The 20,224-nt window shown below is 41.7% G+C and overlaps 1 protein-coding gene across 2 annotated transcripts; it reads left to right on the forward strand.

Moving 5' to 3' along the window:
• Positions 1-821: 821 nt before the first annotated feature.
• cnpy1 (canopy FGF signaling regulator 1) lies at positions 822-13,861 on the forward strand. 2 transcript variants are annotated; one of them, XM_026150543.1, is made up of 6 exons: positions 822-935; positions 1,884-1,986; positions 2,858-2,973; positions 11,483-11,695; positions 13,321-13,420; positions 13,688-13,861. In XM_026150543.1, exons 1-6 carry the CDS (start codon positions 837-839, stop codon positions 13,726-13,728), a joined length of 672 nt encoding a protein of 223 aa, XP_026006328.1. In that variant the 5' UTR covers positions 822-836; the 3' UTR covers positions 13,729-13,861. The 2 variants fall into 2 exon arrangements, with proteins under 2 accessions (XP_026006328.1, XP_026006329.1); XM_026150544.1 differs by lacking the exon at positions 822-935 and adding an exon at positions 949-1,317.
• The last annotated feature ends 6,363 nt before the right edge of the window (positions 13,862-20,224 follow it).

Below are 20,224 nucleotides of genomic sequence, written 5' to 3' on the forward strand. Positions count from 1 at the left end.
CACATTTGGCACCTCCAGTGCTAAACTTTTAACCTTGCAGAAACATTATTTGAAGCATCTTTTCGGCATTTAAACATTAAAAATTAAAACATTAAGATGTGCAGACGGATGTATGGCTGTACAATCTGAGAACACGATGCCTCTGCAAGCATACTAAGCAGCACACTGACAAATATCTTGACTATATTTGACCTTTTTAGCAATAGCAGACAGCTTTTAATCACCACTGCATGCCATACTGTATTGTGAACATTTACATCTACCTGTCCAATCGAGACTTTGATGTTAAAGATAAGATTCAATTAGCAGCAGGAAAACCAGGTCAGATCCCCCCGTAAAGACACCACCTGGCTCTTAGTCTCGCTCTCTCACGCATGCACAGGTGGGAAGTGAATTACAATGCGTTGCTTGATTAACCTCAGCATGGAGCTGAGCTGTTATGTTTAGAGAAGGAGAAGGAGCTCTTCAGTCAGATCCATTAGTATTTACGGCCACAGCATATCACTGTGGTGGTATATTTTCTATAGCACTGCAGTCGAAAGCTCGAAAGTCACATGCACGTAAATATCTTCTGAACAGTTGAATATATTCTATTTAAATTACATTTAGTTTTAACTGACTGTAACAGGAGATGGTTTATGTTTGGCGTAAATGAATGTAGTTGAATTTATTGCAGTACTGTTTATTTATTTTTGTATGAATTCACAAGTCACCACTGTGGTCTAAAGTCATCAGCACACTGAAGTCCGATTTCCACATTCTACCAAAGCGTCCAGGAGTCAGCGCCTGTAGACGCTGCGTCAGTTTGATTGGTCCATGCTCTTTGAGTTTGGAATATGATTGGCTGTCCACCTCTATGCCCGACTGAACGTGGCTACACCAGAGCCGAGCACGTCAAGACGACAAGCGAGCCGGAACTAGGTGTACTAAGAGAAGTAGGCCGAGTGTGCTTTTAAGATTGACGCATGATTTTTGTTATGATAAAGATATACTGAATAATTATTTCGAGACAAAGATTCCGACTTATTTTTTATTATTATTATTTTGTGTGTGAACTTTACTACCGCAATTCCCGCACAATAGTTAAATATCGAATATTTTTAGGGCAATGCCCTTTTACTTTGAAAGGCACACCCGGAAAGCTAACTGTTGTACTGTATGTGTCAGTGCTGTTACCTGTCAGTAAGTGAAGCAGAGATAGGCATGTACAGACAAATGAGCTGAGGACATGTCATTATTGTAGTAACAGCGCTGCTGCATCGAGTCCAGTCGGCTCCACGTCCGCTGTTAGCTGCTATAGCTCGCTTTCCTCGCAAGGTAAGACAAGCTACCAGCGCTCCCTCACTATTCCCGACGTGGACCGTACCTCGTAAACAAATGTGAAATCTTAAGACAAGTCTCGTATGGCGATCAAAATCCCAGCGGTGAGAACGCGTTGAAAATATTGTTAATATTTTACTTGTATGAGCCTACAATTCGGCATTCGCTAAGTCCATAAATAGTTCGTTTCAAGTACAGTTTGATCGGATTTATGCTTGCCTTTTCCGCAAGTGACCATACTGAACAACTACAGGTGACGTTTTAGGAAAAGCACTTGTTGATCCCTCCGTAAAGTTCCCAAAGTGCTCCCCTCTTTAAGGTTTCAGGTCTCAGTTTCAGTTGTGTACACGTGGAGGTAAAATAACACTTCAATAATGTATAAGCACACTAAACTTACTGAAAATATGATTTGCATTTAAATTGTATGTGGTTTGGTTTTTTTTTTAATACACAATATGTTGTGTTTTTTGAAATGTCTTCACACTTTAAGACTCTGTTACTTAGGTGTAGTATACTGAAATTTGATTTTAGTTTTTACTGTATATGCCTTTCTGTACTATTAGGCTATCAAGATGACTGCATGGGTTATTCAGATGATGGTGATGGTGCTCTCTGTCTTTACTGGCAGCAGCCAGGGGAAGAGGGACAAGGTGCTCTACTGTTCTGGTAAGTCATGCAGATCTGACAGAAGCTTTCTGTCTCAAAGAATATTGCTGCTATTTTAAGGAAAACCACAACTGAACTGCAATGCAAAAGCATCTCACCAAGTAACTCCAGAGTTGGCAAAAGTACAGACATTCTGTGCTTAAGTACAAGTACAAATACTACTGTTAAAAAATACTTCAGTAAAGTTGAAGTGCTGATTCAACTTCTTTACTAAAGTAAACATAAAAACTGCAGGCTCAGAAATGTACTCAAAGTAATAAAGTGAAAAGTAGCTCTTTGGAGGATATTTCTATTTTCCTGCAAAGCTAACTGAACCTCATGCAATATTTATATGATAAAATAATATCAGTAGATGGGAATACAAACTGTAAAACTTTTTTAAAAATTCGTATTATACTCAGCTTGAATCTAAAGAAAAGGGACGGTGCGATTCCACATGTACAGACCCAATATCTGATTTAAAAACCTCATCAATCCTCATCTTTTAATCTAACCTCTCTTCTTCCTCTCCTGTCCCGTCTTTCTTATCTTGCACAGTGTGTTGTGCACAATAAATGCAAAAATGAGGAGAAATACTTACAACATGCACAAACATATGACCCACAGCATGTAATTAATTTGCATGAATGTAATGTTGTTGATATGCTGCTTAGAGATGCTGGTGGAGCCAGTGATAATCGATAAGGGAATCAAATCGGGAATCAATTCCCATCCATAGCATTTTGACCTTGTAGCACTTCCACAAACATCAGTATGAGACTGAATTCTGGATGATTTTTCATGTTACTTACGTACTGATGTTCACTAAATTCCAGGCTGTGAGCTGTTGCTTGTATTGTTTCCATCACTGAGGTTTACCTCTGTTTCCCAGCATGCAAGGCAATCGTGGATGAACTGAACCACTCAATCAGTCAGGTGGACCCAAAGAAAACCATCAATGTCGGCAGCTTTAGACTCAACCCTGATGGAACCATGAAAGACAAAAAGGTACTTTACGCCAGTGTTTACACACACACCACTCACTTGCCAAAGCCCCAACAGATGCTTCCTCATCGGTGACCCCCCTATGAGTAAAAAGTGGGAAGGAGGATCAAAGTTTTAACAGGAAGAAACCTCCAGGAGAACCAGGCTCAGGGAGGGGCAGCCATCTGTCGTGACTGATTGGGGTTGATGGGGGACGACAGGACAAAGATACACTTTTTAAGAGTTGCAGAAACCAGTAACAACTAAAGATTAAATACAGAGTGGTGTGTAAACACACAGTGAGTGCAGGTGAATCACAGTGCATCATGGCAGGCCCTCAGCAGCCTGGGTCTATTGCAGCATAACTGAGGGAGGACTCTGGGTCACCTGATCCATCCCTGACTATATTCTTAAAAAGTTAAAGTTTGAAGCTTAATCAGTGTCTGTCTCCCGAATCCACCAAAGAGGGGTCTTAAGGCTCTGCCTTCCATTCTATTTCTAAATATCCTATGAACCACATGTCTGAGAGTGAAGTGTTCTCTCTCGTCTTCATTATTCAAGACCTTGTATGCGAGAAGAATTTTAAAGTTCTGGGTTTAACAGGCCAATGAAGGGAAGCCATTACCGGTGAAATTTGCTTTCTTTTTCTAGGAATGACGTTTTCCAGCTCTAAGTGGAGCATTTTGGATCAACTGAAGGCTTTTCAAGGAGTTTTTAGGACAGCCTGATAACATTGAGTTACAATAGTCCACCCTCGAATAGATGCATAAACTAGTTTTTTAGCGTCACTCTAAGACAAAATGTTTTGAATTTCCTACACATTTGTTTAAAAAACTCTAAGGTTCCTCACAGTGTTACTGGAGGCCAAGGCAATGCAGTTCAGAGTAGGGCTGCTCAATTAATCAAATTTTAATCACGATTACAATCTGGGCTTTCAACGATCATTAAAAATGACTGAGCCGATTATTAGCCCCTCCCTCGTGCTTTACTCTCGCGCTGCTCTGTGTGGCAAATCGAGCGCACCTCTCTGCATTTCGAACACGTGTCACAACAATTAAGAGCAGCGGTCTCCAACCTTTTTTTGCGCCACGGACCGGTTTATGCCCGACAATATTTTCACGGACCGGCCTTTAAGGTGTCGCGGATAAATACAACAAAATAAAACTAGTACCGGTACCGAAAAAAGAAAATTTATTCATAACACACGTGGAAAGACCCAGGAAAACAGAGTAAACGATAAAAACGATAACAAAATAACGCTGAAAACCGATAAAAACCCTGAAAACTATACATTTCACACCTGAGCCTCAACGAACCAAACGACTCACGCACCGGTACCGGTCTGAGGCCCGGGGGTTGGGGACCGCTGATTAAGAGGACCCGAGGGAAGCTCGGAAAGCTAAGCAGAAGTTATTTGGAGAGGAGAGTGACTGCTGTTGGTTGAAAAGAGGTAAAAAACCTTCAGTGGTGTGGAAACATTATGGGTTCAGTCAGACGTGGATCAAGTGGACACAGTGTGTAAACTTTGCTACGGTGTCGTAGCTGCACCACAGAGCAACACTGCAAAGTTCACTAAACATAGATGTTTACATTTTTCATTTATTTTTTATATTGCAAACATTTGCACTGTTATCAGTATTTGCACACTATTTTATATTATTTTTTGACAATCTTTAAAGTCATTATTCAATACATTGTTATTGTTAAATAAATATCGCCAAAGAATCGAGATCTCAATTTCAGTGAAAATAATCGTGATTATCATTTTTGCCATAATCGAGCAGCCCTAGTTCAGAGTAAGCATCAAGAAATCTCGGGAAATCTTGGGATAAAAGGAAGGCTGGTGATTGGTCTATAATTAGCTAAGACCCCTTGTCTGTGAAGGTTCTCGGTCATCCAGGTCATCGTAGTTTAAGGAGCTTGGAAAGAAAAGCGTCTGGACTTTTTAAGTTACTTAAGTTACTTCTTAAGTTAAGAAGTAACTTAAGTAAGTCCAGACGCTTTTCTTTCCAAGCTCCTTAGACTAAGACCCCTTGGTTTAACTGATGGCTTTTCAAGTAGCAGTTTAATTACTGCGAGCTAGAAGGTCTGTGGTACATTGCCCATTAATAGAGAGAGTTGATTAAAATAGAAATTGAAGCATAAATAAATAGTTGGACTTCTTTGAACAGTTTTGTAGGAATGGGTCCTAAAGACACGTTGATGGTTTGGTAGTTGCTGAAGTTAACTCGGAGAGATCAGTTAATTCTCAACACACTCTCACCAAACTCTCTGCACTTGCTAGCACATCTCCACGTTAAGCACTCTAAGCTGCTGCACATCCTTTCCATCTCGATCACCCCGCCTAGTCCATTTGTCCTTCCTGTTTAGCCAGTGAAATCAGAGCTGCTGGTTTGAGTGTATTAAACAGTTTGGGTATACTGTATGTAGCCATAGGGAACACAATAGACTACTTCCACAGTTTAGGGACTCATTTCTGCACACAAGACATGATAAATGTGTCATAAAACACATGACCAAGTTGCTATGCATTCTTCAGCAGTCTTCCTGTAATCCCATCCGACCCGAGGCTCTTATTTGCCTTTGATTTTTTTCAAAGACTGACTGAACATCATGTACATTTTAACAGTGCAATCGGGGTACAAGGAGCCATTTCTACATAGATGCTGTGATTAACAGATGCGGTCTTTTCATGGAGGAGTCGATTGATCTTTGTTGTTACTGTGGCTGTGTGCATGACACTGTGTGAGCGCAGAAGATTGATCCAGGCTATTGTCCTGCTGTAATGAGGTCACCCCCCCCCCCCCCCCCCCCCCCCCCCCCCCCCCCCCCCCCCTGGAACTATGACATTTCCTGTTGCTCAGAGGCCAGAAAATCATGAGGTTTACAGCTATACTATTGATTTCTGGAGCTTTAGCGTTTGTTGTGACTATCACTATCACGATAACTGCACCGATCAGTGTGTGCACGTAGGCGTCGACACCTACAGGCAAATTCAGAATCACAGATCTTGCCTTATGACAACTGTTTTCAACACTGATATTACTAGCTCAGTGTAGCCATTAGATGTTCTGTGTGACGACATAAGTCATCAAGTTTTACTGCATAATTTTCCTCAAAACAAAGTCCAAACTATCCTCTAAGCATTTACATGTATCCTGATTAGAGTTAGAAAACAGCATTCCAGTCACCCAGCAGGGAGAATGAGCTTCCTCCAGCAGTGAGCTCCTGCTCTACTCTGAGCTGACACTTTCCTCTACCTGTTGTATTATCTGGTCAATCAGATGTTATTGAGCCACATAAGAAGCCAAACCTTGATCCCATGCCCTCCCGGCTCCCTTCTTTTCAGCAGCTTTTGACCTAGTGTGAATCAGAGAGGGAGGGATGTCACAGCTTAGATGCCATCAGTGAGGAGGATTTGCAGGTTTTAAGTCTCTGCTCTTTGGCCTTGTCACAGTAGGACTTCCTGGGAGTATGGGGCTGCTCTGTGCCACAAAAGTTAAACCTGCCTGCCACAACAATGCCACATTTAAGGCTTCCAAAGACATTGAACTTAGTTGGAGCGGGTTGATCTCATAGTGAACGGTGGGAAGTCATGCATTGAGAATGAGAGGATGCACAATAGCATGCTGACACAATGACACATAATATCATGGTCTAGAAATGTGACTCAGTGAGGTGACAGTCATTTTTTTTTTAATCCAACAAGGATCTTTTATTTTTCCTTGGAGGTTTCTTAAAGGAATAGTCTAACTTCCAAACAAATTTCCTTTCTTTGCTTACTGTTTGATTTGGTTGATATCAGTCTCATGTCTGAGACTCTTACTGCACACGGCATTAAAAAAAACAGCGACAACCCTCAGGGCAACAAAATGAACCCATTGTTGGAGTGCCAAGTTTTGGGACTTCCAAAAGTCAGTCAGTCCCAATAAAATTCCACGTTAACTTGACCTGCTAAACAGCATAAAAAGCATGTTTGAAGTTTCCCACTTCACACCGTTATTGATGTATGAGACTAGTATTTCATTATTCAACTTGTCATGTCTCAGGTCTCTTTTGTCTTCCTCCCCTCACCCCAACCGCTGTTGCACCTGTGCAGCACATAATACACCTTCTAACTTGGCAACATTAGTAGCTAACTTGGCGCTCCTGCTTATTATATAAATATGGTATCTTTTGGCTCTTAAAAACACAACAACAGCGACAACATGGCGAATGTTGAAGCCTTAACGTGAATTCTAAAGCCAGTGGGGAACACTGTGGTGGCTACATTCATCAGTCTGTGGACAGGACATGTTCTTCTGTGAGCTCCAGAGGCAGCGTTAGCATTGTGAACGGCCTTTGGGGCCCAGGCCCATCCAAAAGGATGACTGTGCCCCCTCAGCTGAATTCTACTGACTTACTTTTACAACTATAGGTAAAATTAATCGTTGTACAATAATAATTGTTATTGTAGTAACAACCAAGCCCATATTAATAATTTGGTCAATAGCAATTTAGAGCATCTACAATGAAATAGTAAAGTTAGTGAGTCTAATTCCCTCCTGTCAGAGTTGATTGCCTGTCTAGTCCATCTTCTGAGGTTCTGACCCTGTTTAGAGGTGCTCGTAGATGTATGTTTGAAGTTTGGACAGTGTAGAAGGTCAAAAACACAACATGTGAACAGCCAGATTTTCCCTAGTTCAAGTCTTCATGATTGCTTTAGTGGATTTTATGAGATCATCACTAGGCCAGCATTTGATGTATTTCATCGTGGCATATCAAAAGTCAGCTGTCACTAGAGATGAAATATGATAAACCAGATCTGATCAGATGCTGAAAGGTTAAATACACTGGACTTCTTTCTGATTTCTAAGAATCACTTAGAAATAAATCAGAGAAACTGGAGCATCACGAGACTTTCTAACCAAGTTTTCTAACCTCTGGCTAGTTTTTTTAAAATCTGGCTAATGAGAATAAACAGCATTATCAGCCTAAATTTAAAAGCACTATGAGAGCACAATTACAGTGAGAAAGGACCATTTGAGTGCTTTGAAATACTCACATTTACCACTGTAACAAACTAAGGAATGACTAAACTTACCTGACCATGAACACAACAGCCTGTAAAATGCCTCCACTCCTCTGTTAAAATACATAGAATATTATTTTATTCTGGATTTAAATATTTCAAAGACAAAAGATTTTTTACCACTTATTTTCAATACAATATGAAGTACCCAGATAACTTGAGCAAAATATCGTGCGACACATCCAGTTAAAAACAGTCTGGCATGAAGTAAAATGATACAAGGAAGCTTTAAATCTGCAGTTTTCAACTGTTAAAACAATAACTCTAGTTATGCTTGCTCCTCAGTAGAGCTAGCTAGATGCTAAAGTAATGTGACCAAGGCTTTCCCGGCGTGTGCACAAACACATGATAGGGACGAGGAGGAAAAAGGACCTCTTGTGGATGTAAGCAGAACCGTGGGATGAAGCTTTTCTCCACGGGCTAAACTCTAAGCAAAGTTGTGGCACAAGAACAATGATATTAAGTATCAATCCGCCCATCAGATTTAAACACTCACTAGGTGCTTCTGTCATATTCTTTGCTTTTGCCAGTTTTGTTTATGTTCATCAGTGCCATGTCTTACTCTTGTAGTATCTCCGGTTTGGCCTATAATATGGTCCTTTACACCACAGAAAAAGAAGGAGCTTGTGGAGCTTAGCGTACTGTTGAGAAAGTCTTCTCACCTGACTTCTGACAAGAGTGAAGAAGCTTTACCGCCAAACAGTGTTTCAGTCCTCTGCTCGCCACTATCTTCCAAACTGCTGACATCAAGAAGCCCTGGTTTATGATTTAGAGCTCCTATAAAGACGCATAGCATTTCCATTCAGAATGACCAGCTGGTTACTATTAGCTTTACTACTCTATCATAATGAAGTAATATTATTACTGTTAGACCTTTATCAACGACTGCTATTAGAAAATTTGGGATTTAAATGATATATAAAGGTCAAAAATACATTTTAGGTTCTCCTTCCACTTGCTGCCAATGTGACATTATTATTGTTATTTTATTGTTTATTATCATTATTATTATTGTTAATTTATGGGTCTTCATTGGCCAGAACAATGACATTGAAAGGCCCCTGTCCACAGTGGTGCAATAATGGCTCCCTGTCCAATGGGAATTGAATGGAGGATAGCTTCCCTGAGAAGCCTATTCTCTGGGCCAACCAGTCACACCCCACTACCACCTCAGCCACCACCCCCCACCCCATTCTTCAAACAACACTGTGACTGACAGCTCCCTTTCACACGGCTGCAACTGGCAAGGAAGGGCTTTAATTCCAAACCATTTTGTAGCATGGCATGATAATGACTTAGACCCAAGCCCATGGATTGACATGGTTTTATTGTAGGGCCGGGGAGAGCAGCCCTTTTCTTCTCTTTTTTCATGCTGTTTGGATGAGATTGAGGATTTAGTTTTATATTCAGTTTCATTCTCATATAATCATATATATAAAAAGAAAGATATGACTGACATGATGACAATACAGGAACATGTATTATCAATTATTTCTGCAATGAATCAGTTAATTAAACCTGTGAATGTTGCATTGTCAAACATGTACTGTTTTTAAGTCAAACTCCAAAGTATTACATTTGTGCAACAGCTTCAACAGATGATGCTATATATGAGTATTGTTTCTACTGAATGTGCCTTCAGTAGCACTTAAGCTGCCGTTCAGTAATGACTCACTAAATACAGGCTGCGGTCAAACCTACCAACTAAACCTTAATCTGACTGCTGAAGCTGGGACTTTAAACAATGATGAGAAATGACTAACTGAAATATGCAAATATAAACTATGACTTGTCGTTTATATTATTATTATAAGCCTTCCGTCAAATTGGCATGGATATTAGAGTGTAATAAAAAACGAACCTAGCAAGCTTCAGGTAAAGATGATTTTGTGAAAACAGATCATGTGTTCTTCAAAATCATTAAAACAGTGGCGGCTTCTGCACATTCTCAAATTAGCTTTTTAAAAGCTTGGTGGGAAAAAAACCAAGGTATTTAAATATGTCAACATGGTTCTAGGAAAAGTGTGACCAGCATCAATTAATTGACCAAGTTTTAATCCAATAAACAAAAAATTCAGTCATTGAGTGAAAGAAATGACAGCACTGATGCCAAAGTCACCACAAGCAAGTTTTGATTGATAGGCGAGCCTCATCGCCACTGCTCTACATGACCTACATCCCCTAGTGCCTGGCCCTTCCAACCTTTAGCCCTGTGCTGTAACACCTTCTGTCGACCAGCCAACTTTCTTCCTTCTTCCTCAGCACACTGTTAGCAACCCTAACAGTGTTGTCAGGCTCAGGGTCTTCTGCAAGGATTAATGCAGCGTCGGAGAGCTCAGGTGGTTCTAATTGTCAGAGGAATCGCTGGCTGGTTTTGCTCTACTACCCAAAATTTCAGTTTGCTGAGCAGGAAGAGGCAAAGATTTGATGAAAGACAGATGGCAGAGCAGTCCTTTGTCACATCATCACATCTCAAAGTGTGTGTGTGTGTGTGTGTGTGTGTGTGTGTGTGATCAGTATGGCTGGTTAGAGAAACAGAAGAAGAAACAAAGGCTGAGAGTATAATTTATCTATCATTATAAGATCCAGTTCATCTGCAAGAGGCTCAAAAACGCTCCCTTCTTCCTCTGTGTTCTCTCACCACCCAAACTGTCCCCCACCCCCAACCTCCGTCCTGCCACTCTTTGACCAAAGAAAACAAGGAAGATTTCCTCCTTTGATCGTCAGAGGATGGAGGGGCTGAATGGGCCAAAAGACAGCGCAGAGGCAGGGTGGGGGCCGAGGAGATGAGCCGTTTACCCTGCACTTGGCTTCTGTTGAGGCCTTCTGCTTCTCCCATCTCCTCCTCCTACGACCCCACCCTTCTCTGGATCCCAACCCCTCTTTTTGCTAGTTCGAGGTATAACAAACACTGAAACCCACCCCTCCCCTACTTCACCCTTTTCAGTGCCCTATCCTTGCATCTTCACCCCTGGGCGTCACCCCTGTCACCCAATATCCTTCCGGGGATGGAGGGAGCAGAGCACAGCACCTGTCTTGACCCGTCTAGACACCACCGCCCTGTTGATTTGTCTTGAAAGGGATGGGTGGTGGAAGAGCATAGCTGAGTTTGGATGGAGGGTTGGGGAGGGTATTCATGCAGGTTAAAAGTCAAAGTTGGAGGGTGAGGTATTTCAGCGTTGATGGAGAAAACACAGCGGAAACAAGAGGCCACCCCACTGACCCACCCTGAGGCCTGTGGTGTAACACAGCTAACACTAGGCCAACCCAGAGTCTTTTCTTTTTTGCCATGATGCAGCTGTGCTGTTTTGGTCTATCCGGCACGAGTTCTTAGACGTTTCAACGTGGCAATCGGGTATTGGAAACATGAGACAATGGCTACACGGTCCAAGAAGAAGCCGTGCTGGAACATGCCAGTCCAACATGATGATTCCCTCCTCTCTCTTTGGTTTGATTTGCCAGGTCCCATTCGCTCGCTCGGAGACTCACCTCAGCGAGCTTCTGGACAGCGTGTGCAACAGTATGAGTGACTATGCACTCTATGTGGATCCCATCACCCAGCACAAGCAGTACAGGAGGTTTGCTCCCAGAAGCAGTGCTTCCACCGACGACTTCCCCGACTTTAAGAACTTCCAGTTTGATGGGCCAGAGGCGTCCAATGACATCAAATTCGCAGTGAGTGGAAACATGCACTGAAAACAATGTTTTTAAGTAGAACTATAGTATAGTTAGAACTGCAGCCTAGTTCAGGATCATGTACAGAAGCATTGGAAGCATTTCCAGGCCAATTTCATCCATTGCTATGTATTAAGAATCAAAAAACAAAGAAAATTCTCAGAGTTGCTAATTTTGAAACAAGTTGTTCAATAAATGAAGATGTACATTTAAAATTGGAGGCGGTGATTATGACAACCCTGCATCAGTCGGTTTCCAGCGCCGTCCAATCGAAAACAACACGTTTTGTATAGCAGAAGCATTACAAGGTAGTCATACAGTTACTTAGATGTGTAATCTAAATACACGTTTGCTATTTTCATCAATCTATCAGTTGGGACAAAATGTTAGACTAGAAAATCGGATAGTTGCAGTAATGCTATTATTGAAATTCCTTTTATATTTTTATTTATTTTAGTAAATTAATTATTAATCGGTTTGTTAAGCTCACATTGTCAAAATTAACAAAAGTATGCATTTTATTCTAGGCATTTTCGTATATGGATACTTTTATGTAGATGTATATTTCATGTTATTTAAAATAATTGCTCCTATGCAGAAAAAATAGTCTGTTTAAAACACACTACTTGAGCTACAGACAGATGAGAAATGAAAGAAAAACCCAGAACAATAACGTGGCGACCTGCCACATCAGCGTCAGAGCTCCTCGCCATTTATTCTTGCAGTAGACGTTGGAACAGAATTAGATATCGCCTTTTGGGGTTTTTTGATGGTGGTGGTGGAGCATGATGTCAGTAAAACTAGAAAACAGCTAAATAAATACAAGTATATTACTCTTTTATGTCTGACATTGTTCCGAAATCAATTTTCATATTCTTTAAACCGTTCAAAGACGCTGTGTCACATAGAACAAGTGTGTCTACGTAGCAGTGACCCTTCTTTTGATACAAATGGCCCCCTGTAGCATAATGGAGCCAACGGAGCTCTTCACTGTAGGGGTCAGTGATTCAGGGTTTTCCTTTAATTTGTCATGCGTTTGTAGTGTGGCCAGTTGGTTGTGCCAGCCATTTCACCTGCCTTCAATTTGAGAAAGTACTTGATATCACCAGTCACTGCAGAAAACCCGGTCAGTGAGCCATGATTGGATTTAGTGACGTGTAGACTGAACAGCTGTGAGCTTCACCACGACGCACCATGGCGGCTTCACGTGACCGAGGGGTCTGAAGGAATTAATAGGACAGATGAAACAACAGACACGGGGAAAAGTTTGTGGTTTATTCTGAAGTTGGATTGCATCACGAGTGTGATTGGGTGAGCCAGCTCCCACTGAAAGCTGCTGCTTTAATAAACAGCTTCGGACTCGCATCACAGCCACTTTTGTACTTTTTATTCACCACCATGTTCCTCGCTAAAGAAAAAGCAGCTGGAGCAGAAGTCGAATTCATAAAAAGCGAGGAAGGGTGCTTTCACAGAGTCTTCGAAATGGATGAGCGGTTCGATAAACAGGAGAGAAACGTGGCCGCCGCCGCCATGCAAATGGCGTGCCCACAGTGTGTGAAAGATGTGTGTTGTGCATGTATGGTCGAAGCACACTTTGACCAGTGTTTGCTGCGTCTGTGTCTCAGTGTGAAACGCTGGTGGAGGAGTTGGAGGAAGAAATCATCTCTGTGCTGAGCCGGGACAGGCAGGAGAACGTGCACGAGGAGCTGTGCAGCAGAGTCTCAGGTAGCAGCTATGCTTCACACGCGCACTCTCACAGAGCTCACACACACACACACACACACACACACACACACACACACACACACACAGCTGTGGAAGCTGCTCGGGTTTGGCGTCCACAGCATTCAGTAACAGCAGAGGCCAGTGTCAGCACAGCTCAGTAGCCTCAGTGTAGGTCAGTGTTAGCTATTTGTGTCTTTAGATGGTGGCACATTTTCGGGTTGTGGAACATAAACACTGATGTGTTTGTCGTCATGCTTTTCCTTTCAGACTACTGTGAAGACAGCAGCCGTGCTAACGAGGAATTGTAGCATCACACTGGATTTTCGGTGCAGCGAGGAGAGACCAGCTTTGACACACATTTCTGAGAAAAGGGTTTTGATAAAAAATGTTTGACAAACAACTGAGACTATTTTAAGTAAATAAAAACCAAATGTTGAGAAAGCACAGTGTTCATTTTTGTCTCTGCATGCTGCTCACACCACAGTATATTAACCAGACCTACAGTAACTGTTTGTTGGTGCGAGTTCCACATATCAAAAGTTAAGATAGTGGTCTCCACAGTTAGTCAGCTGATCAGTTTATCTGGCAAAACTCTTTTCTGCTCTCTGTCACAGTCTGGCTTTATCACCAAGTCCAGGAAAAACATTTGGATTTCTTTGTTTTTTTTTATAGAAAAAAAATACACATTATTTCCTTCCTTTGCACACACCATAAACATCCATGGGAGATAAATCTGTTAGTGTGGAATTGTAGACTGCTGGATGATAGTGCTGACTCTAAATGTTCACAGAAGCTAAATGTATTGTGTCAGTGTGAACATGCAGCTTTCAAATTGCTGTATCTTTTCACAAAGACTAGCAGGTGGACAGACCCGAGCCACAACTCAAGCATCTGTTATCTGATTGGACCAGACTTAACAGCAGCTGATTGGTTGAAAACTTTGCATTGATATGCTAAAGGCGGCCGCATGCAGGGGAACCAGAGAGTGCGTTATACTGACGCTGCTTTGTGCCGATTCTGTAGCTTGGTTGGGTTCGCAATAAAAAGGAGACCGAACAAGTGCTGATGGTTATTATATATAATGCATTACTGGGCTGTCATTAAGTGTGACCTGCGCCTCTCCTGAGCACTGGGGGCTGGGTCTTCAGGGAATGGGTATATAGTATCTTTACTTCATTATGCATCGCTAAGAAAACTATCCTCATGAACTGGAAATCAAAAAACTGTTGATGTATTAACATAAAAATGTACTTGTCTGCCTCCTCAGAAAACCTACTGGATGAATTTGTTCCTCTCTGGTCCCCACTGATCTATTCCATTAGTTGGTGTGAGTGCTTGGCTATAGTCTCCTTTCCCTGTATGCCTTGCAGGTGGATGCAGGTCGTCTCTGGGACTGCAGAGGTCTGGCAGCAGGGGTCCGTCTGTCCCTCACACACCCCACAACAAGATTGTTGATTTATGTATATGTCCATTTTCAAATTTTTGTGTTGCAGGTACTGTATGGTTATTTTCCCCACAGGTGCAGCAGTTGGGGATACATTATGCATTTCTATTTGTACTCCTTTTATTACATCTTCGCCGACTCCTGTTTTTTTTTTTTCCTCCTCCCAGCAGATTTAAGCCTTATGGGAGTGTCGTCCCCCCCCCCCCAAGAGGGAAAATAGACCCCCTAATGCAGCAGTCTCCAACCTTTTTTGTGCCACGGACCGGTTTATGCCCGACAATATTTTCACGGACCGGCCTTTAAGGTGTCGCGGATAAATACAACAAAATAAAACTAGTACCGGTACCGAAAAAAAGACGATTTATTCATAACACACGTGAAAAGACCCAGGAAAACCGAGTTAATGATAAAAATGATAACAAAATAACGCTGAAAACCAATAAAAACCCTGAAAACTATACATTTCACACCTGAGCCTCAACTCTCGCGGCCCGGTACCAAACGACTCACGGACCGGTACCGGTCCGAGGCCCGGGGGTTGGGGACTGCTGCCCTAATGGACCACCATTTGACCTTAGAACTGAAGAAGCTTCTCCGTTGAGAGTTGAAACATCTTCAAGCAACTTAAAGAAGTCCAAATGCCTTTCCTTTCCAAGCTCCTTAGGCTAATCTAGAATTCTTTTGTCTAGAAAAAAGTAATATGTGAATGTGTTATTTGGACTGGGGAGACGAACGAGTGTGCTCTTGAAGATGTTACGGAAATGCCACACACCGGCCACTCCATATGTTTCAAGATATAAATGAATGGCTTGTGTGGATTTTGACAGGGATGCCCTCCCGAGAGCACTCTGATCAAAGATGAGTAAAAACAATTTGCATCACCACATTTATAAGATTAATGGTTGACAGATTTGGCAGACAAGAGAAAAAATTGTTGGAAAATGCAAGATCATCCCAATTAGGTGCATAGAAGCATGCTAATATCACTGGAACAAATATAGTTTTCCAGCAGCAAACACACATCGCTCAGCTGAATCGGCCTGTACACTAGACACCGAACTGTATATTGTTACTAATCATGATAGCAAACCCTCTTCCTCTGTACCAATAACTGGACCGGAATACTTGCCTACATGTAGGCGGACATATCTGGGTCTCCTGGAAAGTTGAATGTCTGCTCTCAGCTGTTTCAGATCTGTGATCACTTTTTTAAATTTCACTGGTTGGTTGATGGACTTAACATTCCAGCTCACAAAATTTACTGACAAACCATTAAACGTTTCAATGTTGCTTACACAGGCCATAGTCTGTATCACCTGAAAATCAATGCATACATTTAATCTGCCACATAACGGAAACACCATCATAATGTATATAAAGGTCTGAGAAAATAATTCCAACCCCTTTCACCTATAGGAACATGGTGATTACAATACCCATCAAAAAGAAATGTGGTGGCGAGAATATACCAGAGCGCCCACTCAGCCACATTAGTATATGCATGTTCATATATTCAATTCTATGCTTCAATCGCGACCTCGGTTGTGCTAAGAGCATCTGGTTAGATGATCTCAGTGCTCTTTTGGGGTCATACATGTTGAGGAGTTTGCTTAAATAACTGGGCGCCACATTGTTTAAAACTTTAAAAGTAAATGAATTAATCTTAAATTAATATGATATTTGACAGGGAGCCAGTGCAAATTTGCTAAAACTGGAGTGATGTGTTCATACATTCTAACACCCATGCAGCAGCATTTTGGACTAACTGCAAGCGATGGAGAGATAGATGAGTGTGAAGACCCAAATAGAGAGTTGCAGTAGTGGTGAGTAGAGGTGATGAAAGCCTGAATAAGTGTTTCTAGGTCTCTTGGAGGAAACAATGAAAGGAGATGTTGTATTTCCTAAAAATAGATCCCAAAGGTAGCATGTATAAGGAGAACAGAGTTGGACCCAAACAGACCCCTGTGGCACACCACAACACATCGGGGCAGAGGAAGAGGAGTTATTGGCCAATAGTAACAGAAAAAGACCTTGTAGTGGCGGCACTCCGTCTCTATTTCACTCTTCTTTACCACCTTTAGGAGTCAGTCTGGCAACATGCATTTGAAACGCGAGCAAGTCCAGGTACTTTTCTTGCAAAAAAGATGTTTATTGAAATTTTTAATTTACATGGCAAGACTCGGTCAAAAAACTGTTTTGCTTCCAGCTTATCCGACTCCCCAACTATGTAATTACAGTGTGCCGGAAGCCCAAAATACTAAAAAGTGCATTAGAATGTCGCACTTCTATATTCTATACCTTTAACAAAACAGTATTTTGAAATTAACTAGAAATTATATTCTTAACATCAAACATGTATATTTCTCCTCTAATCATTTTACCAGTACCAATAAAATTAACATTTAATTGGCTCTTACAGACCTCTCTGATAAATATGATTTAAACCATGAAAAAACTGAGCCTTTAAGACCAACAACGTGTTCAAGTCTTGATAAAAGAATGTTGTTATCAACTGTGTCAAATCTAAAAGGACTAAAACCACAGAACAACCTGAGTCGACGGTTAAAAGAAGATCATTAAAAACTCTTAAAAGCGCCGTCTCAGTACTGTGACGCGACTTAAAACCAGACTGCAACTCTACACAAATGCCACGAGTGTCTAAAAAGATCTGAAGTTGCTTGAAAACAACTTTTTCCAAAATTGTGGACATCCAGATTTTTTGGTTTGCACAACAGCATGTTTGAAAACAGCTGGTACACAACCTGATGACAAGGAAGCATTTAATAAAAATAAAATACTAGGCCCAATAATGTGAAGAGCTTCCTTGAAAAGGCAAGAAGGAAGAATATCCTGAGGGGAATTAGACAGTCTTAAGCGATCAATTACTTCCTTTAAGGCAGAAAATGTCACAGGCTCGAACTGCTGAAAAACAGCTGAGCATTTAGAGGGTGGATCTAGGTCGAACACTGCTGTGAATTTGGAGACCTTAAATTTTTTCAATGAAGTGTTTTAAAAAGTTTTCACACAGTGCAAAGGAAGCCTCACTAGGAACATTGGCTCAGGGGTTAATCACAGAATTAAAAATATTCAAAAGAACTCGGGCCTTGTGATTGTTGGTAGAAATTACACCGGATAGGAAAGCAGATTTTGCAGCTTTAACAGTTTTCTGATTATTTGTTAAGCAGTCACGCAGGATGCCCAAAGACACCTGGAGCTGGTCTTTTTTCCATTTTCTCTCTGCACATCGATATTCGTGTCTGAGAGCGCGGGTGTTTTCATTCAGCCAAGGTTGACGTGAAGATTTGGTGTGTTTAGTCCTTAGTGGAGCAACAGAGTCAAGGATGTTGGAGCATATTGAGTTAAAAAGGTTAGCTAGTTCAACTGATAGTTCCGCACTAGGGTTGGCATCATAGAGGAGCGAGTTAGTAAAAGTGGGGGGAAAGTGAGCAGTGGTCACTGAATTGTTCGCATCTGACGCACAGGTCGCTCGCTGTCCAACTCCACATTACACACTGCAACATTAAACATAACTGGGAAATGATCTGATATCCCACAATCCTTGATTTCCGTAATCCGATCGTTAAGTGATGACGTGACGAATCCTACTTCCGGGTCTAAAGTAGTCTGCGTTTAATATGGCTTTTGTGTTGTTAACATGTTTAATGTTTTGTATTTTCTTCTATTTGATCTCAAAAAGCTCCTAAAACAGTCAGTGATCCCTGTTGACCTCCCTCGGCTTTTATTACCGCTAATCATTTATTTAAGCTCAGTTTTTAAAACCTTAGGATGTAACTACAGCCCAGCCCATGCAGCAGTATATGAATGACTAACCTCGTATTGTGGATGGATTATCTCAGTTGTTCTCCTGGCTGAAGTTTGGTCCTTTTACAGCATCCTGCCATGCTATTACATTTGTTCCTGTCCACCGAGAACACTCACGTTAATTTTTATCGAGTGGAAAAAAAGTTAGCTTGTTTATATTATGCTAACATAGCTGTGTCGCTAGCGGTCACGTAGCACATCATTATATACCAGCTAGCCAAACTTCAGTAACCCTACAAACGTCACTGCTGTTTAGTTTTCTGTCTTCAATTATGCTGGAAGTGATAACAGAGCTGTACGTTTTAATTTGTTTCCAAAACCCCGCAGTCAGGACATGCTATATTGTATTTAGATAGAAGCTAGCGAGCTAACTTCCTGCTAACTTCTAACTCCGTTAAATGTCATAAATTCCGTTTTCATGGATGCCTGGATGTTAAACTCAATTGTTACACCTGGTAGAGCAGAACGCTGATCATTTTATTAAAGATGAAAGACTTTAAACAGTTTTTCAACTCTCAGTAATGCCATAGTGATCGTTTGATATATGGACCTGCAGCGGAGTTTGAGCCCAGACACGGCTAGTGACGTCAGACTTTACGACCGGATACAAACATCTAGACCATATGACAACACCAGATCGACTGGATGACCTTTTTTGTGAGTTGGATCACTCACCCACTGAGTGACAATAAAAGTGTCAATAAGGGCAAGGAAGTCCTTTACTAGTGGTCCAGTCTCACAGCATACATGGATGTTAAAATCACCAACAATTAAAACACGGTCATATCCTAACATAAGACTCCCCAATAAGTCAGCAAAATCGAGATTAAAATCCTTAACGCATTTCGGTGGACGATACACCGCAGTGCAGACAGCTGATGGAGTGCAGTTCAGTTCCAAAAGCTGCACCTCAAAGCTAGGATACGAAACAGGTGGCAGTTGCCGCCAGCGAAAATAATTTTTAAATACTGAAGCTAGCCCTGCACCTCTACCAGTGGTCTGCGGAGAGCTAAAAAGTGAACGATTTGGGGGGAAGGAGTTCTGAGAAAGAAAAAAACTCACTGGGTTGAAGCCAAGTTTCAGTCAGGAATATAAAATCCAGTCCTGACGAGATAAAAAAAAGTCATTTAGGATAAAAGTTTTGTTTGACCTGGTGTTTAGCAGGGCCATCCGAAGTGTGATCAAAGTGTTGCTAACAGGAGCACGTCCCAGCAGACGAAGGTTACTGAGATTCACGCCACCTCTGTAGAACTGCACCAATCGCCAGACAGGTGGAGGCTTCGCCGGCAGGTCCGAGGGAGCAGGAGGTCTAACAGCCCAGATCCAGCGATGCCAACTGCCAGACTGGACTGGTCCCAGACAGCACGAAAAGATGGTAGCACATCTGTAAGAGTACGATGTTTCTTCACTCAGGTAAGCCTTGATGCGTACCAGGATGCCACCTCATTTCCCCATCTTCTTGAGCGCTTCCTGGGAGGAAGGGTAAATGGTAGGCGACGTAGGCAATCAGGAATGTCCGCCAGAAGTGTAGGACGATT

Source organism: Astatotilapia calliptera, chromosome 18, assembly GCF_900246225.1.
Source record: "Astatotilapia calliptera chromosome 18, fAstCal1.2, whole genome shotgun sequence".
NCBI classification, from domain to species: domain Eukaryota; kingdom Metazoa; phylum Chordata; class Actinopteri; order Cichliformes; family Cichlidae; genus Astatotilapia; species Astatotilapia calliptera.